The 27,070-nt window shown below is 38.6% G+C and overlaps 2 protein-coding genes across 4 annotated transcripts; one reads left to right on the top strand and one right to left on the bottom strand.

Moving 5' to 3' along the window:
* The first annotated feature begins 1,442 nt into the window (after positions 1-1,442).
* LOC308695031 (para-nitrobenzyl esterase) lies at positions 1,443-13,041 on the top strand. 2 transcript variants are annotated; one of them, XM_081372939.1, is made up of 9 exons: positions 1,443-1,543; positions 2,552-3,255; positions 4,365-4,472; positions 6,256-6,452; positions 6,712-6,911; positions 9,020-9,078; positions 9,190-9,357; positions 9,560-9,781; positions 10,747-13,041. In XM_081372939.1, the coding sequence occupies exons 2-9, from the start codon at positions 2,562-2,564 to the stop codon at positions 10,887-10,889; spliced, it is 1,791 nt and encodes a 596-aa protein (XP_081229065.1). In that variant the 5' UTR covers positions 1,443-1,543; positions 2,552-2,561; the 3' UTR covers positions 10,890-13,041. The 2 variants fall into 2 exon arrangements, with proteins under 2 accessions (XP_081229065.1, XP_081229066.1); XM_081372940.1 differs by having other exon boundaries at positions 1,495-1,732.
* An 8-nt stretch (positions 13,042-13,049) lies between these two features.
* arfgap2 (ADP-ribosylation factor GTPase activating protein 2) lies at positions 13,050-26,705 on the bottom strand. 2 transcript variants are annotated; one of them, XM_081372941.1, is made up of 17 exons: positions 26,546-26,673; positions 25,734-25,852; positions 25,513-25,585; positions 25,265-25,396; positions 24,058-24,138; positions 23,138-23,252; positions 23,000-23,056; positions 22,492-22,542; positions 18,166-18,218; positions 16,849-16,985; positions 16,118-16,249; positions 15,839-15,967; positions 15,606-15,755; positions 15,396-15,522; positions 14,438-14,528; positions 14,233-14,354; positions 13,050-14,127 (listed from the first exon to the last, which is right to left on the bottom strand). In XM_081372941.1, exons 1-17 carry the CDS (start codon positions 26,615-26,617, stop codon positions 14,107-14,109), a joined length of 1,662 nt encoding a protein of 553 aa, XP_081229067.1. In that variant the 5' UTR covers positions 26,618-26,673; the 3' UTR covers positions 13,050-14,106. The 2 variants fall into 2 exon arrangements, with proteins under 2 accessions (XP_081229067.1, XP_081229068.1); XM_081372942.1 differs by lacking the exon at positions 22,492-22,542 and having other exon boundaries at positions 26,546-26,705.
* Between the last annotated feature and the right edge of the window lie 365 nt (positions 26,706-27,070).

Below are 27,070 nucleotides of genomic sequence, written 5' to 3'. Positions count from 1 at the left end.
TCCAGAGTATTCAGAACCCTTCTGACGGACTCTGCCCTTTTAGCAATGTATTCTTATTAAAGCTACCAAAGTTAATTCAGTCAAGAGCAGTGAGTGACTTTTCTTTTGTTGTGATTCATATGAACAGCATAGCAGGTTCTGTAGGCTATATTACGCTGCTTTCACTTTAATACACAGATATAGCCTACACATTCACAGACATAACCGACTGTGTTTATGTAAACTTTGGTTGACATAACCTTGTGTGTATAGTTTAAGCACAATACGAGTTTAGTACTCACGCAGTGTGCTGTCAAACATCCAGCTTTCTGTGTGCATGCTTCAGATGTGTGCGCTCAGAAAATCATATATCAGAAGGTTCAGATATATGGCTTTAAAACGTATGCAGATAATAAACATTCATGTTGATGAAGAACTGTAGGCTAATGTCACATGAGCATGACCTCAATAGAGATAATCAAAAACAAACAGATGTTTTAGTTTTTAGCAGAGAATTGGAGGCACGAGCTGTACAGGCTCCGCCCTCTTCTGAAAAACGGGGAGGGGAGCAGCAGCTCATTTACATTTAAAGACTTAAAGGAATAGTTCACTTTAAAATGAAAATTCTGTCATCCTATACTCACCCTCATGTTGTTTCAAACCTGTATGTATTTAGTATATATTTTTTTTCCTACTATGGAAGTCAAAGGGACCCAGAAACTGCCTGGTTGCTGATATTCTTCTAAATATCTTCCTTTCTGTTCAGCAGAAGAAAGATTTTCATACAGGTTTGAAACAACATGAGGGTGAGTATATGATGACAGAATTTTCATTTTAAAGTGAACTATTCCTTTAAATCTGTCTGTTTGTTTGTCTGTTTGTTTGTTTGTTTGTTTGTTTGTTTGTTTGTTTGTTTGTTTGTTAAAACCGAGTCCATAGATAAACGCTGTGAGGGCTGGTGAACCCAGTTGCAGAAATGAGAGCTCAGTCATGGAATACACTTAATGTATCTTTAATTAGTCCATAAAGTAATTCCAAAACAATCCATAGAGTAATTCCAAAACTGTAACTCCAAATTGTTTCAAAGAGTCAATAAAAATAAATAAAAAAAGCCGAAAGAGGTTCTAGAAGCATCATTAGGTGTGTGTGGGTGGGTGTGTGTGTGTGTGTGTGTGTGTGTGTGTGTGTCTGTCTGTCTATCTATCTATCTATGCAGTCTGTGTGTTTGTTTACATATTTTAATAACTTTCAGCAGCTTTAATAAAATACTTAATTCATATAGTTGCTTTTATAAAACAACAATATAATACACTATATGCAATATTTTATGAAAATATATTAATTTTAATTTGAGTTGGCATGCAACTCCCATTCCTCTCATTTTCTCCCTTGTTCTTTTTAATACAGCTTTATTCTAAGAAAGAAAAAAAGACAAAAATGTTCAAATCTCTCTTTACTGTAGGTTTGGTAAAGCAGCCATGTATGGGCGGAGCAGGAGACGTCCAGGGTTGTTTTGTCTGAAAGCCTGGCTTCAGTGAGTGCGTGCGCGAGCTCTAATGTCATAGTAAGTACATGCGTCATTTTGTGACCTTTTTTTGCTTTTTACATTAAACACAGGCTATTAAACAGGAAATAGCTATAATGGTTTTGTAAATCAATATGAAAATGTCTCTGAGTGCTTGTGTCGTAGTTGCGCCGTTTCAAGTAACGTTAGCCTAACTTTGTATCGACGTTAGCAGGGCAACATTTTCAGGTAACGTTAGATTTGTTATTTTTTTGTTATATTTTTATGTTTAGTACACTTTTATGTTTGCTGTGCATGAAAAAGTTCCTCGTGTAATCTAAACTGCGGTTGAAACCAGTTTTTCTACTCACAGAGCAGTTTAAACATGTTTATGCATGTTTTTCTTTAGCGTCATGTAGGTCATACGTTTATTTGTGGTGTAATATTTTAACTTTCACCTCATGGATAAGTCAGCATAAAATAGGAAACTTCATGGTGGGTCATTTGGTGGTTTCCGCTGATTATTCGCCTCATCCTGCGTCTGTCACGACAGCACACACACTTCATGCTGAGAATAAACTACGTTAACACAAACCACACAGATGCACACTGTGAAGCATTATAAGCATTATACACTGTGAACACTAAGGCATTATAATGCTTTATAGATATGGTTACCATAGGCATAACTTATTGCATAATTTTGAGTATAGTGCATTAAAACACACAATCATCATTATATTTCATGTGTTAGGCTACTGTGTGTTAGGTTACATCACAGACCAATTCTCCACAGGTGCAGTCATGAACATAAGTAAAATCAAAGTCAAATGTCATACACAATAATAATGTACTGTTACAGTTAAAATGTATAATGGATTGCAATGTGTTTTATATGGCATTAGGAAAACCTTCAGAATGATTTATAAATACAAGCTTCACAGAAAATATTTGCATGTTTTTTCCAGTACACAGTTTTCCTTTCTGGATAAAAAGGTATTGACTTTCACTTGTATTCTCTCTCTGTCTCTCTCTCTCTCTCTCTCTTTCTCTCTCTCTCTCACACAGAGGATATAAAATGAGTGAGGATGTGTATGAGGTCCCTGAGGGGACAGAGTATCGTTATCTAGTGCAAGACGAAGAGGAGGAACAGGTAAGGTACGTCCGTCGCCACTACGTCAGTCCATTCCGGGCAGTGTCACGCAGATGCATGTTCCTCATCGGCTGTGCCGTGGTTAGTCTCCTCTCTCTCGCGGGATACCTGGCATATGTGGCGATGACTCCTCCTGCAGGGGTGGCAGAGGTGAAGACGGACTGCGGCTGGCTGCGCGGGCGCTGGGAAGGCGGAGCGTACTCTTTCAAGGGCATCCCGTACGCTGTACCACCAGTGGGTGAACGTCGTTGGCAACCTCCGGCGGATCTAGTGGAGGCGGGAAAGTGTTGGCATGGCATGTACGATGCTACTCGATTCCGCAGCATCTGCGCGCAGGTGCAACCCCTCCGAAAAGATGGGAAGGTCATGGGACAGGAGGACTGTCTGCATCTCAGCGTATGGACTCCGAGTCTAGAGCCCGCAAAACCCCTGCCCGTCATGGTGTGGATCCACGGAGGGTATCTCCACATGCTGAGCGGCCAGGAGAGAGGCTACTCCCCCACTGAAGAGCTGGCGGCCCGCACGCAGACGGTGTACGTCAGTCTGAATTACAGGCTCAATGCTTTCGGCTTTATGGCCCTGGAGGTGCTCAGAGAAGGCTCTCCCACCAACTCCTCAGGTAAAGCCCGGTCCCTGTCCAGTTCACTTATGACCGCTGCCCATCTCGGACACTTTTATTCAGTAAACAACTGACAACATATCTTCCAAATTTCAAGTCAAAATATTGTCGTTTAGAGCATTTATTTGCAGAAAATGACAACTGGTCACCATAACAAAAAACCTTCCATGTTTTTAGACCTTGAATAATGCAAAGAAAACAAGTTTATGCTCATTTTTAAACATGTTTAGAAATCAATATGTTGTGGAAAACCCCAGATTTACAATCACAGTTTTCATGCGTCTTGGCATGTTCTCTAGCAGTCTTTCTCATTGATGTTGTGTGACTTCATGCCACTCCTGGCACTAAGATTCAAGCAGCTCGGTTTTGTCTGGTGTGCTTGTGACCTTGTGTCCTTCTTCTTGATCACATTCCAGAGGTTTTCAATGGGGTTCAAGTCTGGAGATTGGGCTGGCCATGACAGGGTCTTGACCTTTATTGGCGTGGCTGTGTGGCATAGAGCACTGTCCTGCGAGAAAACCCAATCTTTGTAATTGGGGAACATTGTCAGAGCAGAATAAAGCTATTTTTCTTCCAGGCTAACCTTGTACTGTAAGTAACTTGAGTCATGCGTCCTTCAAAAAGACGGATCGGTCCGATTCCAGCCTTCCTGAAGAACCCCCAGATCATCACCAATCCTCCACCAAATCCTCCACCGAGGGTACGAGAGAATGTGGATTGTAGGCTTCTCCAGGTCTCTGTCTAACCGGACCAGGTGTTGAGCAAAGCTGAAAACATCAGAATCAGGCACATCTGTCTTTGTGAAGGATGCTTGACTCAAGCCACATACAAGGTTATCCTGGGTAATGTAGTTTTTCATCACAAATTCAACTTTTAAACACGATTATTTTAAAAAATAAGTTGAAATAACGCAGGCTGATTGCATCAACAAAAGCATATACCATCGTTTAACAACCTCAGATCTCACAGTAGGTCTGTCTTTAAAGATTCATAAGTTGTTTTTAAAAATCCATTCCCTTATGGACTCTATCAGCTCTCTGCTTGTTACTACAGCATATTGAAATTCATCAAATGTCATCAAGCAGTTTTTTTTCTGTCTGCTGTCAAAGGGAATTATGGCTTCATGGACCAGATCCAAGCACTTCAGTGGGTCCAGCAGAATATCCATAACTTCGGTGGGGATGCAGGGAGAGTTACCATATTTGGTCAAAGCTCAGGTACAACATACAATGAATGACCCTTAAAAGTATTTGGACACTTAAAATGTCTGATTGTCATTGCATAATCCTGTACCCTTTACTTTTTGAGAATGTGTTATGTGTTAAGGACAACATGTTTCTATGTTATTTGTTTTGTCTTTAAGCTTTTATATTTTTACTTTAAATATATTTATAAAATATATTTTTACTTTCTAATAAGTTAATAGTACTTTTTTTTTACACTGACCCAAAGGTTTATTCATGTGTAAACCTTTAAAATGACATCTAAATTTTGTATTTATTTCTAAATGTTAAATGTGCTGTCAATAGAATAGCCTAAAGCCAGTAATCATGATCTAAACTCAATCCCAACCAAAAATAATTAAACCTTAAAGGGGTGGTATAATGCCCTTTTCACAAGATGTAAAATAAGTCTTTGATGTCCCCAGAGTGTGTAAGTGAGGTTTTAGCTCAAAATACCCACAGATATTTTTAATATAGCATGATAAACGTGTCAATTTTTGAGGGTGAGCAAAAACGCACCGTTTTGTGTCTGTTCCTTTAAATGCAAATGAGCTGCTGCTCCCGGCACAGGGGGCGGAGCTTCAACAGCTTGTGTCCTTTTACCTCACACAGACATGCACTGAAAATTTCAAAAACTTTTAGCCTTTTATGTTCAAACCGGATTCAGACAATGATGGAGAGACTCGAGAAGAAGTGACAACATGTAGAAGCAACAGGACGTTTCTGAATGGTTAGATGATGAATTTGTGTAGCTTATGTGTAGTTATCTTCTAGTCATTGATTAGCATATTCTGTTTTGATAATCTATAAGTTGTGTCCCGGGGGCGGGGTTTATGTAAATTCTAGGGTTGGTGAAGTCACTAACCCGGGAGGAATGTCGTGTAGTCTCTACCAGCCGTTTGTTGTAGTCCTTAAAAAACTATTTCTTTAAAAGCAAATATCTCCCTTTGCTTTGAACTTTGAGCACTGTAACTTTGCAGATGTTGATTATGCTCAAACAGCAACATGACACACTAACTAAAGTTAGAAAAATGAAATCATTATCAACCACCCCTTTAAATAAAAATTCTGTAAATGTGTTAAAAACTACTATGTTAAATGTATTTCATTATATCTTAAATTGAAATGGGTGGGTGATTTGACCAAAATCACGATATGAGTTAGGGTTGCATAATGTATAGTTTTAGCATCGATATTGCGATGTGCGCATCCGCGATAGTCGACACGAAGGATGTGCGTTGTCAAGTATAGGGATCATAGTTGATCTGTGACCCGTAAGGACCAGGTCCCATGATTCCAGGCGTAGATTAAAGGGATAGCTCACCCAAAAATGAAAATTCTGTTATCATTTACTCACCCTCAAATTGTTCCAAACCTGTATAAATGTCTGTTATGCTGAACACAAAGAAAGATATTTGGAAGAATGTTTGTAACCAAGCAGATCTCAGGCCCCATTGACTTCCATAGTATTTTTTCTCCTACTATGGTAGTCATTGAAAAATACTCATAAGATTTCAAGTACATTACTAGTGCACATTCAATATAATTAAAGGTATAGCGGAGGATGTTTTACTTCCTGGTGGGTAGTGTAAACTATTGGTCCTCCTAATTGTCAATCATTCTGGTGAATCAATCAAACTTTTCAAAAAGTGGAGAGGGCGGGTCTTATCTAAAATTTGGAAAGATCCTCCGCTATACCTTTAAGTGTACTTCTTTTTCACAAGGGTTTAGCTTTATAGATGTATAATAAGTATCTCTCTCACTGTGTGATCATGAGGAGGAACTTCGGTTTGGACTTTGATGATGTCTCCACTAGCCAAAGGACTCTTTCATCGTGCGATTGACATGAGCGGCTCGTATGTGTATAATGCTTCCCTGGAGTCAGCAGAAAAAGACAACTTGGAATTCCTGAGGAGAACTGGCTGCAAGGACGCCATCTGCCTGAGAGGACTACACATCACTCAAGTCCTTCAGGTGAGAAATTCATGGCCGAGCTTGTAACCTTCCACAGCAGAGTCATGGCTGACTAACAGCAGCCTCAACCTGTTGGCTTCTTCATCCGTAAACTCTCTTTAATAAATCATCAAACCTCAACTTCCTGCCAGAACTCACCGAACGCTCAATGAATTCCCAATGAACATCAGAGGAAGGGGTTTAATTTTTCTAAATGGTTGTAATATATCAGAAATGGATCTGTGGTTGAATTAATGTCAGTGATTTGTATCTGACTCAGGCAATCCCGTGGCAGAAGTACCCATCATGGGCAGCCGATGACTTAGTCGATCTTCCAGTCAAAGGTATATTTGTTGGTCCAGTCGCAGTGGTTGACGGCCATGTTCTCAAAGCTCCTCCGTTTGAGACCTGGGAGAAAGGGGGAGCCTATAATGATGTCCCATTTGTGGTTGGAACAACTGAACAGGAGACTGATTTTAGGTAACCGGTTTTGTTTGATTTTCAGTCATAAATTGTACTATGAAAATACGGTCAGGAATGTGCGCCATTCAGAATTGAACCCAAATTGAGTTCTTGAATTGGAATTGAGGTTCAAAGAAATATAGAAATCTAATTTGTAACTACTCATTACAATTCATTATACAATTCCCATAAATGTTATCATACACAACATGGTGTATTTCGACTGGAGTATTTCCAGCAAAATTAGATGATATTTATAATCACTGTTTGAAATGCCACCTATAGAAATTTGTATTTAATTTATTATTTAGTTATAATTATTTTATTATTTTATTAGAATTATAAAAAATCTATTAAAAAAGTAAAATAAATAAATAAATAAATAAATATATATATATATATATATATATATATATATATATATATATATATATATATATATATATATATATATTTATTATTTTTTTTTTTTTAGAGAGATTTTTTATAATTATAACTAACTAATCTAATGTGGCTGGAAATACTCCAGTCAAAATTCTCCATGTTGTGTATGATAACGTTTATGGGAATTGTATAATGAATTGTAATGAATAGTTACAAATTACAATTAAAAGATTTCTATATTTCTTTATACATATATACAGTATATACAATACAGTGCTTCCCTCTAATATTCTACATACATTCTACAGGAAATAAATGAGCATAAATAATAAAAATAAATCTTGTAATTATTAATGTTTTGTTGTGAAATGTATGTTGGACTAATTAAATTTCTCTAATGCAATTCAGTAAATTTCTCTTCCTTTCATTCCTAGTCAAATTCTCATTCAAACCGGTGGGGAATATTTTACCCAACCTCGGAAATTACATTGTGAACATGGCATCATATATTATATTTTCTAGTGCTGTCAAATTGATTAAAGGTCCCGTTCTATGCCCCTTTTCACAAGATGTAAAATAAGTCTCTGATGTCCCCAGAGTGTGTATGTGAAGTTTGAGCTCAAAATACCCAACAGATCATTTTTTACAGCATGTTTAAATTGACATTTTTTGGGGCTCAGAAAAACGAGCCGTTTCAGTGTGTCCCCTTTAAATGCAAATGAGGTGCTGCTGGACGACACAGGGGGCGGAGCTTCATGAGCTCGTGCTCAGTCTGTCAGGAAAAATTCATCTCACGGAATGATAATAATATCAGAAACTCTCAGTAACGGCGTTCATTTCGAGTCGGACAATAATGCCTACAGAGTCAGATTGCTGTATAGAGATGGAACAGGTATGGTTTAGTAGTTTAATTACAGTTATTATAACGTATTTGTCATCTGCTTGTAGGCTATGTATCCATTATTTATTAATAGCCTACAAGTCTGCTGTTTCGGACCAGGTCTGAATGATGATCAAACATGTACTGATGAGTTTAATAAAGTTTATTGTACATCACACAAAAGATGAAGCGTCAGTTTTACTTCAGAAAATCACCGTAAGAGCTGAGTAAACACAGTAGGCTAAGTTATAAGAAGTGCGCAAGTAGCCAGTAGAGTGGAGGGAGCATTCCTGTGGGCGGAGGTTAGTCAAGAAACGGTTCTGGTGATGTCACTAATGCAGGATGTAGAGGGGTGTAGTCCAATCGAGCCGTTTTTTTGTAGTCAACTTCTGTTAAATAAAATATCTCGCTTGGCATTGAACTTTGAGCTTTATAATTTTACAGATATTATTTATGCTCTAACAGCAACATTACACACTAACTAAAGTTTGAAACATGGAATCGCATGCAACGGGACCTTTAATCGAGAGTAATTGCATCTAACATAAAAGTTTTGTTTACATAATATATATGTGTGTATGTGTATATACAGTATATATTATTAATTATATATATTTACACACAAATATGCAGTATACTGCATATGTGTATAAATATGTGTGTGTGTGTATATATACACTATATACAGACACACACACACAGACAGACATATATACAATATATATAAATGTAATAATATATATACACACACATTATGTAAACAAACTTTTATCTTAGATGTGATTAATCACAAAGATGCAATTCATCACAAATAATCGATTTGACAGCACTAATATATCATACTCTATACATCATTCTCTAGTCCTCCATATGAAAACATCTCTACATGGACATGGGGGGACTATCGCTGGATTGTGACAAGTAAGTCGCTCATAAGAGACATTTCAAAAAGAACATTATGAATGAAAGTCTTTATATACTGTAAGTGAATGTGTTTTTCCTCACCACGTCTCTGTTGATTCCTTCACACAGACAAACTGAGCCCTTTCGGAAAGAACCTGAGCGATCAGGCGCTGAGGCTGTATGATAGTTCAGCACCGTGTCCGACCTCTGACCGCTGTCCAGAGAGACTCTTCACCACCATGGTCTCGGACATGAAGGCCACATGCCCCAGGAACGACCTGGCTAAGAGAGCTGCAGGTTCAAATCAATTTTTCATTTCACAATTAAAGGGAATTGAGCTTTATCAGCACTCTGAATATTTTATAATTTGTGAGCTCCAATAAATATTTCATAGTAAGTGTAAAAAGCAATATAGCGTACAGTCATAATAACTCCTTAGTCAGACCCATAGTCAGATGTTTAAATCTAAACCTTTTCAATGATGTCTTATGTATTCCAGGCGCTTTAAAGAGCCCAGTGTACCGTTATCTGGTGACTTACACTCCATCAAAACAGGCAAACGCCTCCAGCTGGCTTCCCTTCCCCAGTCGCTTTGCCTTTCATCTTCTAGACAGCTTGGCCTTCTTCAGGGGTCTTGAAATGGTGCTAGGGACCCTGTCGCCAGCTGATATGAACTTCCAGGAAATGATCACCAAGTATTTTGTACATTTTGCCAAAGAAGGTAAGCTTATTGTGAGATTTCCCATAATAATAGCACAACACTATAGTAAATCTAACCTGCTTGATTCTTCGACTATTTGATGAGACATACAGTACACTACTATTTAAAGGTTTCAGTACGATGTTTTTTTTTTTTTTTAAAGAAATAATTTATGGATGCACCCATAGGATTTATTTTGGTCGATACCAATTTTAACAAACAACTTCTGGCAAATTCTGATACCGACGTAACTTTTGTCATTAAAATAGATTACTGTGTATTAGCAAAGTTCAAAAAAGCTAGTTTATTGACACATCATCAAATCATCTTCACTGAACATGGGTTTGATCCATTTATGATTAACATAAATTCATAAATACAACAGAACAAAGAGACATATGAAATAAACAGTGCTCTTCAGGTACGTCTAACAGTTGTTTTCAGGCACAGAAATTGAATAACGTAATCACATGTATAAATTAAATATATATTAATCCTTATTATAGGTACAAAAGTTATTTAGTCAAAAGCAGTGAGCATTTATTTAGTCTTTTGTTGTTTAATCAAAACCATATCCAAAACAGTCAGTTTTCCTGATCATTTTTGCTTTGATTCAAATCAATGTTTATTCATTACAAAGCTGGTTGTGTTCGAAACTTTGACTAAATAAAGTAAAGAAATTCCACAGCAACCCAAGTTCAATTCCCGGCTCGATGTCCTTTGTCGATCCCCTTCCTCTCTCTGCACACTGTGCTTTTCTGTCTAATCTCTACACTGTCCTATTCAATAATGCCATAAAAAGGCCAAAAATATAATTGTAAACAAATGGAGCAATTCCAAGAGGGCCCGAGCAACAGTGGAGCGAGGTACTAATAAATAGTACATCTGAAACCTAAGCTGGTGAAAATTAGGCAGTCGATGTTGTGCTGTGAATAATGTGATCAAATCTTGCCCATGACGTTCCAAACCTCTTCATAACGTCACAGGTAGGATGCCGGAGGAGTGGCCGGAGTTCCCCTCAAGCGTCGCCCTGTTGGACAAGAACATTTCTTTCGTGCTAAACTACTCCAGAGAGAGGTGTGACCTGTGGGAGCAGAACGACTTCTACTCGTACGCCTGGATCAACTGAGCCTCATCATCATCATCGCTGGTGCTATTGATCCATCCACTGCATTTCCATCTGACCGTATGACACGAGCAAAGCTTTATTGTGTGATTATACAGTATTGACACATTTATAAGACTTCGCAGAGTATGGGGTGAATATTGTGCGCAGTTGTTTGACCTCCAGGAAAATACGTGTTTCCATATGAAAGTAAAATCGCAGAGATCTCTTCAATGTCTCAATTTCTTTCTCCTAGGGAGCAACGAGACTAAATCGAACTCAAATGGAGACTCGGGTCTTTCTAAGGGGGAAAATATCCTTGGAAGATCTCGGACTGTGATCAAATTTGCCTACAAAGTTAGAGACCACAATATGAATTTAAACCTTTCTAATCAAACATTTCCAAGCCCAAACTATGGGCTATTTTATAGCTGATTTTTCTTACTGTATGTCTACATGTCTTATTTTGGGACAAACATCTAAGACAAAGTTGATAAAAGGGCATGCATCCATCCATCCATCCATCCCCTAAGCTGTGAATTGAATTTTAAGCCATGAATTCCCATTATTCAGATTTTTCTGTTTGTTTGTTACACTAATCGGCTCCATTCATATATTTACAGAATATAGCCAGTCTGCTTTCAAACCTGTTATTCTTTGGTTGTGTGACTAAGTAAATCCAAAGCTTTGACATGGATGAGAAGCCAGGGACACAATGAGGGCCTAGAAAGGGATTTAATGCGGCTCTCTGATCGCCCTCTTTTAATTTAACTGCTATGCAAATAAGACTTACGGTTACATTGATCTTTTGTTTGTTTGTAGATGCCGTAGAACCCCGCTATCGATGCAGTAACAGAAGGTGACATTTATGTGTGTTTTTGTACTTGTGATCAAAGGGTCTTGTAGCACTCCTGAAGAGACTTTGGAATCAAGGCCTGTGGAATCAGGAACATCACACCACCCGGAGCACTATCACACTAAATCTGATCCAGGAACAGTTGTGTTTTATAATCCAGACCCATTTGCCTTGCATGGCTGAATGAATGGAGAGGTCATAGGTCGCCCTGCCCCTGTACAACGGGATGAAAGGTGTCCGCTGAAGGGGAGCACTTGAAAGCCCTGACCCATATACAGAGTTTTCTTTAACCCTATAAAGCCTGACATATGAAATAATAGTCCGAAAAAATCTGTCTTTTTAATTTAAAGGTACACTAACGTACCGGTTAAAAAACAAAACTGCATGCAGTTTGCAGAAAAACGTTGTTTTGGTTTTATGGCTCATATGATATAGGAGAAAATGTAGCCGATACTCAAAGGGGGAAAAAACACCCAATTTTATTCAGAGGCCAAAACTGAGCAAAAATATGCAATTTGCTGCAGTTGCTGCTGTTTATATGGCCAAAAAGTAAGATGAAATTCTGACAGCTTATAATGTAAATCAATGAGATCTTTATAACAGTAAAACAGACTACTTACATGAAATGCATATACATATCAATTGTTACTCTATATTTCCTAATAATGATATTTAAATGCTTTTAAGATCAAAGCTCTAAGGTTTTTATTGTGGTGGGCAAAACACATGATGATTGGGATGTACAAAATAACGTTCTTCTAGAGATTGTCGTCTCATATTTGGTCGATTTTAACATGATTCTAAAAATGATTACCGGTATGTATAATCAAGTAAACCGAAGTTGCTTCAGTCCAGTAAGTGATCATCTTGAAATATTACTAACAATTTAAAATATATCATGGTTGCTTTAAAATCAGTAAAAATTGCACGTCTTGTAACAAATTAAAGGTGGACGTTTTTACAAACTCTTACTAAAAAAGTATAAACTCAATCGGACGACAGAAGGCAAGTAGGAGATGAAATACATATTTTTAGCAACTTTTTTATCATGCTAAGAATGTAGATGCCTTAAAAATGTGCATATCAAATGATACAGTAGGCTTTATAGGGTTAACGTCAGCCAGGCCGTTAAAGGGTTAACACCTTCTCTACTTTGTACTGTTTTTAATACCACTCTTGTTGGTTTTGCACTTTATCTGTAATCCTTATGTCATAAAATGATTGTGTTGACTAAATCAAAGTCTTAAACAGCTGTTGTGGGGGATTTCATTCTTTATTCACATAATTCTCAACAGGCCACAATAAAAAGCTTTTATTCCAGGCGGTCGTTGGATTGTTGTTCTTTTATTTTCAAATTTAGCAGACAAATACCATTCGCCAGTTCCCAGTCTGGCATAAACCCAAAAGAATAGGAAAGAAAGGCTGTAATGCATGTACTAGAAAACAGACGACGTCACTTCAGTGGGTGGATTTTAAATAAAGAACCATTTTGTCAGCTGTCATTTTATCATCTAAACTGAGAGAGCTGTATTAAATTGTTGATTAAATCACATCACTGTAAACCTCCTCAGTCAGCTTGGTTTCTGGAGCGGTTTATCTGTAAATACGACGAGTGAATGCTGGAAATCTGACTCGTTGTACGGCACCAGTGTCTACGGCTTATGCTGGCATGCAAAACAAACATCTGTCCTGAAACTCAAACTCCCAGGTATCACTCACACGTCCACAAAAAACCTCAAGAACTCGTCCTTGACATGCGAGGACATATTGCACAATATTACTGTTATTTTATCACTTAAATCACTCAAACTTTCTCATAATTCCTAACCATGTAAAATTATGATGATGCATTAATTTTAAAGATTGTATTTAGGAAATGGGCTCAATTTATAAATATACCATATGGGGTTCCCTTTCCTTGTTCACTGAATGCACTGAGGTTTTCTGAGAGCGTTAAAATACAAAAAAGAAAGCCATTAGAACATATTAGCACTATAAGTTCAGTTATACATTTAATTCCAGACAGAATACTTTCAAATCCAAAACTATTTGAAATCAAAGACCGGTACATGGCATAGAAAACAGGACTGTTATTTCAAACAGAAAGCACTGCGACTCTGAAAACAGACTTTACACTCTGTCAAGCGTTTCTGTTGTTATCTGAAAATAAAACAAGAGTCTTAAAAAAAAAAAAAAATTCAAATACTGTCAGCAAGAGTCTACAGTGGTCTGGGGAGAGAGTGGGAGTTCCCAGGTCTTCGTCTTGCTCTCTCGCTCCCTCTCTCTCTCTGATGTGTGTTCATGTAGGAAAGACAGACTAGATCCAATCAGCAGTGAGGCGTGTCCTGTTTGATGCAACTTCCATTTCAGTCGAACGCAGTCCTTTCAGTAAGATCCGTAGCGATCCTGAAACGTGATCGGAGAGAGTTACTACAGCTGTCGTAGAAGTGTTAAATCAGAACCGGCTTGATATCGTCAAGACTGGAATATAAAGCACGTGTGTGCATTCACCTGAATGGTGTTCATAACCCCATTAGCCAGCACTGCCATCTTGCCTGCCACGGTCTTCACACCTTGCTTGAACTGGGCGATGTCTGGACCAGAGGGAAGCACGTTATCGAATCCTGATGAGCCTACAGGGACAACGCACACACTGAGCTTCGCGCTTACACAATATACTACGGCAACATGGCGAGATGGAGAGGGATGTGTTTACCAGAGGAACGCACACTGCCGTCACCAAACAGGTCAGCAGAGCTGATGGAGGTACTTCCAGACATGCCCTCCAGACGAGTCTTTGCTTCATACTAGTAGAGACATTACATATTTATAGAAACAATGACAGAAGTCTCCATATTCTTTCTTGAGTTAAATATATTACACATTTTTAAATACACAAATTAAAAAAAAAAATCGTACCTTACGATTCGATTCAAATCGATTCTTGATTTTGAATCAAATTTCAATTCGATATGTGCACAGATTTGATTGTAGTTTACTGTTTTGTGTTACTTTTCTTATTTGACTGCGGTAGACAGTTTGGCAGTTTTAAAAATAACACACTATAGTCTTCACTGTGTGAATTAAATATAATTTGATTCACATTAAAAGCAGTGAGTATTTTTTTATCAACATTAATGAAACGGATGGCAACAGTTTATGAGACTGCTGTCCCTTTAAGAATGAATGCACGGATCTGTCACACATCCGGTTTTCTCCCATTAGTTTCCGTTCGCGTAGGACAAAACAGACTCTGTTTACATCGAGTACTCCACAGTTCACACGACGTGCATTTTGACACAATTGTGTGTGTAGCTGTGAAAGAACTAAATTCGAGATCGCATGCGAGTGCGGCATCTCGGCTGTGAGTCCGTCAGCACGAGCGCCGCATTTAGTCCTTGTTCGCAGCTTTTGTGATTAACGTCAATCATTTTAAGTAACTTTAAGTAGTACTGCGAAGTTAAAGAAGTGTAACACTTTAGAAAATTTTGAATCGATACAAATCGGAATATAGAATCAAGATTGACATATGATTCGCTTTTTTTTTTCCCACACCTCTATAAAATTGTGCAATATAATTTAACACACAATAACATTATCCTTAGATTACAGTAAATGAACACCAAAGTTTTCCCAAAGATGTCCAGTTAGTGTCAAAATGAACTCGATGGTACCTCTGGGTTGCTCTCGCGGCCGAAGAACATGTCCGATGAGATGGCTTTAGCATTGGCAAACTTCTCTCGTGCTTCGCTGGACTCTGCGGCGGGCACAGACACCTCAGGCTTCCGTCGGCTGGGCAACCTGACATGCATCGTGTCACCAGTCATGAAAGCGGCCACAAATCAAATCACTACTGGATCAGGACGTTATTAAGACAGACCAACCTTTCTCCGATTGGCTGGATGCTTGAGATGGTGACCTCACTGTCTTTAGGTTCATCCTTCTCCAGAGCCCAGGAGGAGAATGATGATCCTCCATCATTGTCCCACCGTGACCCAAAGCTGTCTCCTGATGTGAATGGGTTGTCCTTGTACCTGAGATCACAATGAATGATACCAATTACAAACACACACACACACACACACGCACACACAAATGGCGTCCGTCTCAAACATACTTTGGCGGTCCCGAGGCAAAGCCAGGCTCATCAAACATGTCCAGCTTGGAGCGAGAGGAGGATTTGACTCCCACCGGGGTCTCCTGCTCGATCACTTGCATCTCGGACATCACGGAATGAGACACGGCACTGCAGAAAAACATCACATTAACGAAACTAACATATACGCATCACTCTGTTCTGGGTTATTAATCTGCTGAAGACGGTGATGTCATGCTTGAGGGGAGTGATGTAATTAACGTGACAGCGGTTTAATGGAGGTTTCCGCTGCGTCTTTACCTCCTGTTCCCGAATCCCATGCCCAGTCTCTCCGCCTGTTGCTTCTTCCTCCCTTCTAGGTTCTGCAGTTTCTTCTCCTCGATCTTCCTGTCAATCTCCAGCTCTTTGTAGGCCAGTCGCATCGAGGCTACCCTGTGAGATAAGCGGGAAAGCAATCAGCCACTGTTAGAAGTCAGTAGTTTAAAGAGAGGGCAAAATCTTTAAAGGTGAAGTATGTGCGATTTTATGTTAAAATACATTCTATTAACCCTGTTTATTGTTCAATGAACGCTTCAATACTATAGAGCTCCACCTTACACTCATTCAGAAAGACACAATGTGTACCAGTTTATATTGTATACTTTGATGGGTCCGGTACAGCCTCAAACAGTCGAAAAGCTGCCTGGTGCAGACACATTGGACGAAACACTCACGTTCGCTCTAGACTTAGCCGACTCTGTTGCGTACTCATGACGCATAGCAACACAGCTAAAAGTATTCAGAAAATGTTTGACCTTTTCTTGGAAATAGCCTACTTTTAAAGGGTTGAGAGATGACTTCACTAGCACCGTAAGAGCTGGACGTGATGTTTGAGTTGGGAAAGGTGCGATGCTTTGAAAGAGTGTTTGCAAGGCTGTAATTCCACTGGGTGCCACTAGTGAACTACATTACTTGCCTTTAAAGAATGATTAAAAAAAAAAAAGTTTTCCAGCATTTGCAAACTTGTCCAACAGATTTAGAATCAGACTCACATGGACTCTTCAGCTTGTTTCTTGGCTTCAGCGACCTGTTCCTCTCTCATCTTCTCTGCCACCTGGGCTTGTTTCTCCACCTCAGTGAAGCTCTTGCTGCTCACCTTCTGGGCACCAAGACCCTTTTTAACGCCAAGCTAAAAACCAAAAGGAAGACATTTTTTTCAAATGATCACCTACAAAGATAACCATGAGCTCTGAGGTTAAATGACAGTATATACTTCTGCAGATGGTTTACATTTTACAAAAAAAAGAAACAAAAAATTCGGTAACACTTTATTTTACAGTGTCCTTGTTACATGTACTTACCATAGTAATAACAGTAAATTATGCATAATTACACGCAACTAACCCTCAATCAAATCCTAATCCTACCCTAACCCTATAGTAAGTACATGTAGTTGCTTAATATTACTCAGTACTTAAATATATAATTACATTGTAACAATGACACCTTAAAATAAAGTGTAACCGAAAATTCTTATTTTATGGAATATTACAGTGTTTATTATATATGATTTACCCATGCACATTTTTTATTACTTCTAGTGCCTTCATTATATTTAATAAAATAACTTCCCCTCCTTCTTGCAGTGACATCATCTCTGATGACACGTTTATAGACACGAGGGCAGGAAAACCTGTCACTCACAAGATCGCCCAATAGAAAACCAGAACCATCCAATCAATTACCAATGGACAAATTCAAGTCCTGCCCTAGATTTGTTTTTCTTCGAGAAGCTGTTTCACTCTGATATGTGAGACAATATAGGGAAGAAAAGACTATAGTATAAGTATATTTAACCTCTTAAAAAAAAACAGCATAAAAGCAGTACAATAAATACTATGATTTTATCTAAATTAACACATCACCAAAAATAGAGACTTTTGATATTAGAGTACCTCAATGCTAAAAAAAATCTCAATGACAACTACACAATTATGCTTCATTGATAATAAATATATTATCCTATTTGATTTCAAGATGAAATATGACCTGGACATGTTAACAGGTTAATGCTTTTAATGCTTAAAACACTTTACTGAGGGGGGGGGGGGGGAAGAAGATAAAAAAGGTCTGACTGACTGAATGGGTAAAGACAAACATTACATTGGTCTAAAGATTTAACATTCAAATTCTGCCATTACTTGCACATGTCTGCATTGATTATTGGTTTTCTTCTTTATCTTGAGGCAGAACCACAGTTCTAGATTCTGTACAAGTCTGACATCTACTGTCACAAACTGAACACTGCAAGATCAGGAAACACAATTGCCTGAATAGGAAGTGACCGAGAACACTGATTGTTCACCTACCCCTTTCTTTGCAGTGGCTGGCTTCTTCTTTCCAATGATGGAGGACTTCATTTCTGAAAACGGAAAGCATAGTCAGAGAAAAGTAAACGAGCATTTCCTCCCAGATTATTCCAGAGAACACAACTTCTCTAGATAAGGACCATTAGTGCATGGCGATAGAGGCCACGGCCAATAATGACCTGAGAAATATCATGCCGGCAAAGCCTGAGGAAAGGCAAGAGGTCACACTTGCACACAAATCAATTAGATTATCAGAGCAAGAGTGTGTTGAAAGTGTACATGTGAACATTCATGCTGTATTCATTTTGCGATGAGCTACAAAAATAAATAGAAAATTGGGGTGACTGGAAGCTTTGTACTAAGACCAATGCTGAAACTGGTCTTGAAGTTTAGACCCACTGCATCCTGATCAACAATGAAAAGCCGCTCTAATCTCATTCCAGGGCATAAATCAATCCAGACCGGAAGTACACATCAGAAATACCACAACATAAGCTCTGTGTCCAGAATGGAAAGTGTCTGCGAGCTCTTTATGAGATCAGAAAACCCTACACTTTTTGTATCAGTGAGTGACTTTACACACTGGCTACACATGGCTTCACTTGTGTAAAATAGCAGAAATTAGATTAACAAAAAAATAATAATAATTTGGGAATGTGTCACGGAATTAATAAGATTAAAAGGTGGCATCAATAATTAAGGCCATGTGTCCACCAAGGCATCTTTTCTTAAAAGGGGGGTGAATTACTGTTTCATGCATACTGAGTTTTTTACACTGTTAAAGAGTTGGATTCCCATGCTAAACATGGTCAAAGTTTCAAAAGTTAAGTTGTACGTTTGAAGGAGTATTTTTGTTCCAAAAATTGTCCTTCCGGTTTGTCACAAGTTTCGGAAAGTTTTTTTCGAGTATGGCTCTGTCTGACGTAAGAGAGGGTGGAATTTCCTTATATGGTTCTTAAGGGTACTTCCCCCGGAAAGACACGCGCGCCCATACACCAGACAGAGACATTCACTGAGCAGAGCGAGAGAGCGAAATGTCTCCAAAGAAGTGTGTTTTTGGTTGCCAGGGGAAGTCAAACCTGCACAAATTACCAACAAAAACAGCATTAAGGGACCAGTGGATGGAGTTTGTTTTCCTGAGCATAAACGGAGTTGTGTAAGACTGTTGTTCCCTGCATTTCGACGATGATTGTTTTATAAACAAAGCCCAGATCGCCGGATTTGCAGATCGTCTAATGCTTAAGGATCGAGCAGTCACAATGATAAAGGTTCGCGGTCGTGCGTTGGAACGGTGAGTAAAACTGTTGAACAAATGCCTCTGTGTGTTGTTACTAGCTCAGCGCGTTAGCACAGCTTTAGCTTCGCCCACACGGCCCGCCCCCAGCCACTCGTTTTTTTCCGGAAAGACTCGGTACAGTCAATCTTTCAATTAAAAATATAATAAAACAAAAGACTTTTTGGAGATATGAAGGATGCAATATTACTCTATAGGTACTCAAGATTAACAGGAGATTGAGTGAAAATTAGCATTTCACCCCCCCTTTAAGGACAGTATATATTTGAAATGTTTTCATTTGAGAGCCACATATTTTAAAATGGCAGCAGCGTGACGAGGCAGAGGCAGCTGCGCACTTAGCGTTTTATTATGGTCACTGAGAGTTGAAAAATGTTCAACTTTGGGTAAAATGCAGAACTCATCACTGTGGAAGAGGGGCGGGACAAAAACCACACTGACCAATTGTCACATCCTGCATCAACAATGACAACAACAAGCACAACAATGGTAGCCTGGATGCCAGGCAAACTTAGCCCCGCCCACAAAGATTTTTAGGCCGGGAAGTTCGGTCTGGACTCGATCCATTGAGGAGCTATTATGCCCGAACAAAAATTGTTCGGACCAATCAAATTGTCAGGGGCGGGCTTTATACGATGATGGACAGATGAGCAACGGTAACGTAATCATCCACATCATCAACGAGTGCTTGGGTTGAATTCAAATGACTGCCGCTGGAGAATTGAGATTTCACGAGTTCACGCTTACAAATAAGTCAGATAGAATAAATGCATATTTGGCATGCTGTCTGAGGAGAGGCTCGGGCTCGGTATTCGGCCCGAACCCAAAGTACTCCCCCCGTATTCCTGACTGTGGAAGGACAAGCTGAGAGTGAGTGGAGGGATGCTGAAAACTGTCAAGGAATGTTAGGTGAGTTGACAGAGTGAATAAATATGTGCTTCCTCTCATGCTGATAGGGTAGACATTGTGTTTGATGACAAGTTGATTGGATTGATTATGTGAACGTGCTCCTGCCGAACTTTGTTTATAAAACATCATGTGTAGATTCCGCCATCGCGTCTGTTATAGAAGATATCGACAGCGCATTAATTTTAAAAGAGGAACAGAGAACCGTGATCAAGGCATTTGTCGATCGGAAACATGAATGAAAACTTACTACGTTGCTCTGATTGGTTGTAGGTCTATCCAATTGAGTGCAGAGGCATTTTCTTTCCTGGTTTGGTTGAAACACGCCCCATAATCAAAGCTCAATGGACCAGTATCAGACTCACTTCCTGACTAGAATCTGAGTATGACGACGTCAGGCTACAACAATGGCGTAATGGAGGAGAAATTAATATTGCTGGTCTCAGAATATACATACAATGTATTCAGAAGCAAACTATCTGTGAAATCAGATACTAGTAACACTTCCACGGATATTGCGTATAACCGCAACCAAAGCGTCTCAACTGAAAAAACGCCGTGCCAGCAAAGTGTACAAATGCTCTCAATCGCCCGCAGCTAGGCGTTTTCAGAGGAGTGCCTGTCATTTTCAGCCAGTTAAAAACACTTGAGGACAATTCTTTGGACAAAAAGCGTTCCAGTGACAATTTGCCGCACCCTAGGAATACAAATTGACAAATACTTTGTGAATAATAATAGTTTTATAGCATGCAAGTTAGTTCTGCTTTTACATTCAATTACTAGGGATGTCACGTTCTGGCAATTTTTCAAGTTGACTCCTTAAGGCAGGGTAGGTGATTTGCTTCAAAAAAAATTTTTTGTTATGCTGCGTGAAAGTCTCTTCACATCCCGATAGCAATCACTAAGTTAAGTGGTCTAAATGTATCATCTGTGGAAGGCGTTGGACCATAAAATGTTGGTCCAATCATAGATCTCGTTCCGAGGGCTACGACAGGATGTCCTACCTGCCTGTCAACGTATGTTTTTACATACCCTTGCGCACTCTGTTCGCTCAGACATCATACGTCAGCAGCGTGCTTCATGCTATGCAGAATTAGACAGACGTTAGTCACTGAGCACCGCAACCGAAAGTCAGTCGTCTTTTACAGTTCCTCCTGAACCAAAACAACGAGCTTATGCAGCGTACACAATATAACTACTGTAATTTGAAAGAGTTGGAAACCTGTAACGTTATACTCGAGGTTGTTTGTGCGTTTCAATGGCAACACTATCAACGGTGAGATGAAACTGCAGCAGTCAGGTGGTACAGGTCAGTGTATATGTTCATTATTATTGTAATGGTATGTGCTTTGAGACATGAGGTAGTTTAATGCAGTCTCTTGTGAGGCTTTTGTTTGCTCCCTACTGAATGCTTTCATGTGTTTTGGAGGAGGTGTGGCTTTGAAGACGCTCTGAAAGGAGGTTGGGATCTTATGCTTTCAAAGCTAGCTCGCTATTGCAAGCCTCTCCAAAAATCGCCAACCCTACCTTTAAAATGATCAATACAAAGTAATGTTCAAGATGCAAGTGAAGCCCAAAGTTTACTTCAGGTTTTATGTGTCCACTAAGGTATATTTACAGCGCATGTGACGTAATTTTTTTTCATCATCACAGTATGTTTGTACTGTATGCGAGCAGCCATATTTTCCTATATATCCTTGAATTTCGTTTTAACTAATTCGGGGCAATAACAGAATTAGGGCCACATTCAAAAAATAAATGACAACAATAAGTGGATGGCTACAACAATAGATGGTTGAAGAATACTTTAAGCTCAATCAACAGCATTTGTTTCATAATGTTGATTAGCACTGAATATCTCAATTTCAAATAAAATAAATTAAATCCCAGCCAACAATTGTCAGTGCAATATATACACTGTCCCTGATGACACCCTGAATAGATTTGAAGCAGTAAGAATAATTTTTTTTAATAAGCAGTAAAGACAATTTTTAAATAGGAGCAGCTTTGCGAGGAAGGGGTGGAGCCAAAGCGGCACACACACTCAAATTAAGTGTCAGTCAAGCGCAGAACCATGCTGCTACTTTCTGATCAGCCAATAGGCATTTCAAAATCATTCAAATCACCTTCAGGACTTTGACACTCTTCAGACGCCAATCTCATTGAGTTCTCAATCTCTACATTAACAGAACAGACAGGACAGCAGGCTCTGAATTCATTTGCAATAAATGTCGCAGAACTACATTTACTGGCTTGCTATTACACATAGATATGATTTTAAAAAGACTTAAGTACATACATAGTCATGAGTTAGTCATTGTAATGTTTATAAAATATGGTGTTTTAGTACCATGATAGCACTTTTTTGCTTTTCATTTCATTATTTGCTGTCAGTTGTCCATAAAAAGGTTGATATACTGGTCACAACCAGGTCCTGGAGCTTGACTTGCTGATAGGATTCATTAAAGTGTGGTGATGATAGTATCTCAAAAAAAACACTTTGAAAATAATAATGGGGAATTGGGTGGTGAAGGGAGAAATAGACACATGGGGATGTTCTGATGATAATGTACATTCTGCCAGAGCACTAACACACACACACACACACACACACACAAACCAGCAAACACTCACCTATTGTGGCTTTAGGACTAGTGCTCAGTCCTTCAATGCTAGGACCCTCTTCAGGCACTGGATCACATGGACAAGAAATGTTTACATGTAAAAGTAATGACAATGATGTATTAATGGTGTGTAATGCACTACACTCACAAGTGCTGGTAGTCTCTGAACTCTTAGGACTGCTCTGCTCCAGTTGAGGGCTAACAGTAACAGCTCCATTCAGATCTGTTAGGGATGGGGACGCCATGTCCCAACTGTTGGCAGGCTACAGGTAAGAAAACACAATTATTAAATATTACATATCAAGTCATAATGGCATATCTGCATGAGCACAATCTTAAAGAGAGAGCGTAACTTTTGAAACCATTTTCAGTCGTTCCCAATAACAGAATAAGGAATTTAAAAGATCTTTTCACTCACAAAATGCAATTACTGATTAAATATTTTAGAGAACCAGAAAAACTTTAAATTAAAATATTTCATTTATTTTCTTGACTCTCACAATTATAATTAACAAAATTCCATGATATTTTCAGGTTTCCAAGACTGAGGGAATCCCGTTTCTGGCGCACAAAAAAACAAACAAAAAACATGATCCCTCCTGATGCACTGTTCAGCTAAAAGTTTAGTAAAACTTTTGTAAAATAAATACAAATAAAAGTGTTCCTTAAGACATAACTCAGCATTTATTAGTCAAAATGCACAATTCTATACCTGAATCCGAAATGCGACAAGAATGTAGAACTTATAAAAGAGTAGGCAAAAGAGTATGACCTTCTACTTCCGCCAATATTCTGAAGTGTGCATACGATGGACACTTTAATATCCCATAAGGCCACGGGGGAGAGGATTTATGAATGGCAGTGAAGAGACATAACTGACTGGCGCTGGCTCGCAAACTGACGCTGGTAGGTCACGTGATAATGACAACATGGCGAATGTAGTAAATCTGGCTTACATTCATACTACACATTATACTATATAGAACATACTTTTTTAGTGGTCGCAAAGTAAGACCTAGTACCTATTCAAGAGAGTATGTGATTTCAGATGCAGCCTGTGTGTCCTACCTGTGTGAGCTCATCGAAGAAGTCAGTCTCTCTCTTCTCCACAGGTGATGGCTGAGCACAGCCTGAGCTGTCAATCCACAGCTGGACGATGGGAAAAAAAGGGGGGTCAGAAAGCAGAATAAAAGTTCTGAATGCAGCTCTCCAGATAAACTGGATGTCAGGTGAGTCTGGGAAGATAAAGCTAACGAATACTGCTGGAACGTGGAGTTTGTTCAGTGACTCAAGTTCAAAGTTTATTCAATATCACCACAGCTGCATATAAAAAAAAAAAAGTGAAATCCAAATCTCTTTTTGCTTTACATAACTAAACAGCAACATAGAACTATTAAAATATATAAAGTAAAAAAATATATATAATATAAAATAATCCAACATTTTTAGAATATGTGGTTAGCAATTATTATTAGGTTGCACATCTGTTATTATAGATTCACAGTAAGTGTGTGTGTGTGTGTTGGGGAATTAACCATAAAGTCAGTAAATAAACAATAAATAATTGGGATACACTTGTCCAAGAAGAAAATGCTTGACATTTGTTGTTGACAACAAAAAGCATGCATTCAATCAAACTCTTCCATGAAAAAGAATACACAACCCAGACTACATTAAATAAGTTCACTGAACTGAGCTGGACGATGACATCATTATTTGCAAACTGCTTTAGATAAAACAAACTCATTTAATAATTGGTGATCTTTACAACGGAAGAGAATCAACGCTGAACTGACTTCCGCTGAACAACAGCTGAAATGCACCATTTCCCTTTCATCACTGTAAAGCCGCTTTGAAACGATCTGTATTGTATAAAGCGCTGTATAAATAAAGGTGACTTGACTTGCAACAGAGATAAAACATGGTTTGTGATGATATGCACAATATGTGCAGTTCTGTGAATTAATGGCATTTAGTGCCTGTTGTAATATCAATAAAGTTTCTTTTAATAAATTTCGATATATATTTTGTTTCATTTTTGTTAATTTTATTAAAGAACGATTTCATTTAGTATAGTGTTGGGTTTGCCATAAAATGTCTTCTGTAAAATCTGGGTCTTGAAGCGAAGCTGAATGGCAGGCCCTGCCTTTAGAGCATGTAAACAGCATGACAGTACAACATCTTTTAATAATGAATGCTGACAACAAACCCAAGGAGCATAGTTCACTTTCTAGGCAGTGATAACGCTGGAACAGAATGAGGTTTGTATACACACCTCAGTGCCATACTTGGAGAGCGCAGCGTTGGCCAGCTGTCGAATCTTCTCTCTGTACATCTGAGCCGCACGACTGTTATACTTCGCATTGGTGTCATTAGTGGTACAGCCATGTTGGCGGAAAAACCCCATCTGTGCACAAAGAAAACTACCGTATTGCCTCATGCAAATAGCTGAATTAAGAGGCTAAGTTTTAAAGGAAGAACTGATGCAATGCATATTATAGGATAGGAAAATTAAGAACTAACCGCATTGGCATTTCCTCCAACCTGCATACATCTCAGCTGAAACCAGCTCCAGTTGTTATCCAGCTCTGTGGATCTGAAAAGACAATACACCTCAACTCTTGCCTCGTTATAACAAATGAATGTGGCATTGTGGAACGCCACAGATGACTAAAAACTTTAACAGACATTTGCATGACAGCATAATATAATTAAAGAGAAAGACAATAGAGAGTCAGACCGACCTGATAAAGCTCAAGTGTACTCCCAAGGAGCGATGGATCCCAGAACAGTCAATGCACAGAAACACTCCATATGTAATACTGGCCCAGCTCGGGTTCTTAGCGGAGCAGTCAAAGCATGCCTAGACACAAAACAAAACATTTACTTAAAAACCGTTTCATAAATAAACCTGTTTGAACTGACTGTAAGTGACAAAGAGTTCCAACATATGGTTCACAAACCACATGTTCATAAAAACTCAGTAATGTGTACATTCGGAAAATCGAGAATATAAAAGGAATGTACAAAAACTTCACCAAACCGTTCAATTTTAAGTCAATAACAAACATTATGTCAATTTAAAAGATCTGATCGTACAATAATTCCCGCTTCCATGCCCCAATATACAGATTTTACCACATGAATGAGTTTGATGCATCTATGGGACAGTACAGACAGAACACTCCGTGGATTTTGAGGCACATTTTAACAGGATGAGTAATTTTCCATCGCCACTGCGTCATTCTCACATCACAGATGGAGCAGGTAAACCTGCAATCATCTGATTTCTTTTTAAGACAGCTGATTTAGTCATAATAGCTCGTTTATACGAAGTAATTATTGCTTGATAGTTTAGTACTGGTCTGTTTTTGAGATGTGATGTTGATAGTAAACATATATGTGTTAGACGGCACTCAGGCCCCATCAGCACCGGCTTAGCGACTAGCAAATGACACGTAATCCCACATGAAACACACATAAGGATGTTTCTGAATAAGTTATAACGATAATGAAAACAGTCTTAGGTAGGTTTTAATAAGACCTCGCGTGTTACCTTGTTTGTAGGTATAGAGCGCAAACGTTTAAAAATGGTTAGAATTTCTGTCTTGTTCGGTTCCGACGCCATCTTGCCAACTTAGCAGAGGGAAAACAGAAACCAGACATTAAAGACCAGGCGGAAGTGATGTTTCTGAAAAATAAAGGTCTTCTTCTTCTTCTTCTTCTTTAGGGTTTATCGGCAGCTTGCATCCATTAATGTTGCACTACCGCCATCTTCCGGATTATTTTCCTTTCATGTCCATTTACATTATATTCTTCTCATCAGACCTGTTCTTGATAAAAAAAAGAAAATATTTCCTCTGCTTTGTTCATTCTCCCCACTTTGCAGTATTTCCCTCACTCCTGTCCCTATTATTCCAACTTTTCCTAACTCTTCTATCATATTTTTCCTCTGTTCTTTATATTGTCTACAACTCAACAACACATGCTCTATAGTTTCTGCAACCTGACAACAACCACAAAAACCAGTTGGATGCTTCCTTATAATGTGTAGTGTGCTATTCAAATTACTATGACCTAT

Source organism: Scardinius erythrophthalmus (genome assembly GCF_964197995.2).
Source record: "Scardinius erythrophthalmus genome assembly, chromosome: 8".
NCBI classification, from domain to species: Eukaryota; Metazoa; Chordata; class Actinopteri; order Cypriniformes; family Leuciscidae; genus Scardinius; species Scardinius erythrophthalmus.
This window is presented reverse-complemented; position numbering and strand designations above follow the sequence as displayed.

Excerpts from the sequence above, each read along its gene's own strand:
- LOC308695031 (XM_081372939.1), top strand. The coding sequence starts at position 2,562 with ATGAGTGAGGATGTGTATGAGGTCCCTGAGGGGACAGAGTATCGTTAT. Across the intron at positions 6,453-6,711 it reads ACATCACTCAAGTCCTTCAG|GCAATCCCGTGGCAGAAGTA; the intron begins GTGAGAAATTCA and ends TATCTGACTCAG. Across the intron at positions 9,079-9,189 it reads CTATCGCTGGATTGTGACAA|ACAAACTGAGCCCTTTCGGA; the intron begins GTAAGTCGCTCA and ends TCCTTCACACAG.
- arfgap2 (XM_081372941.1), bottom strand. The coding sequence starts at position 26,617 with ATGGCGTCGGAACCGAACAAGACAGAAATTCTAACCATTTTTAAACGT. Across the intron at positions 16,986-18,165 it reads CAGCCACTGCAAAGAAAGGG|CTTGGCGTTAAAAAGGGTCT; the intron begins GTAGGTGAACAA and ends TTTGGTTTTTAG. Across the intron at positions 14,355-14,437 it reads CGGCAGTGTGCGTTCCTCTG|GCTCATCAGGATTCGATAAC; the intron begins GTAAACACATCC and ends TTGTCCCTGTAG.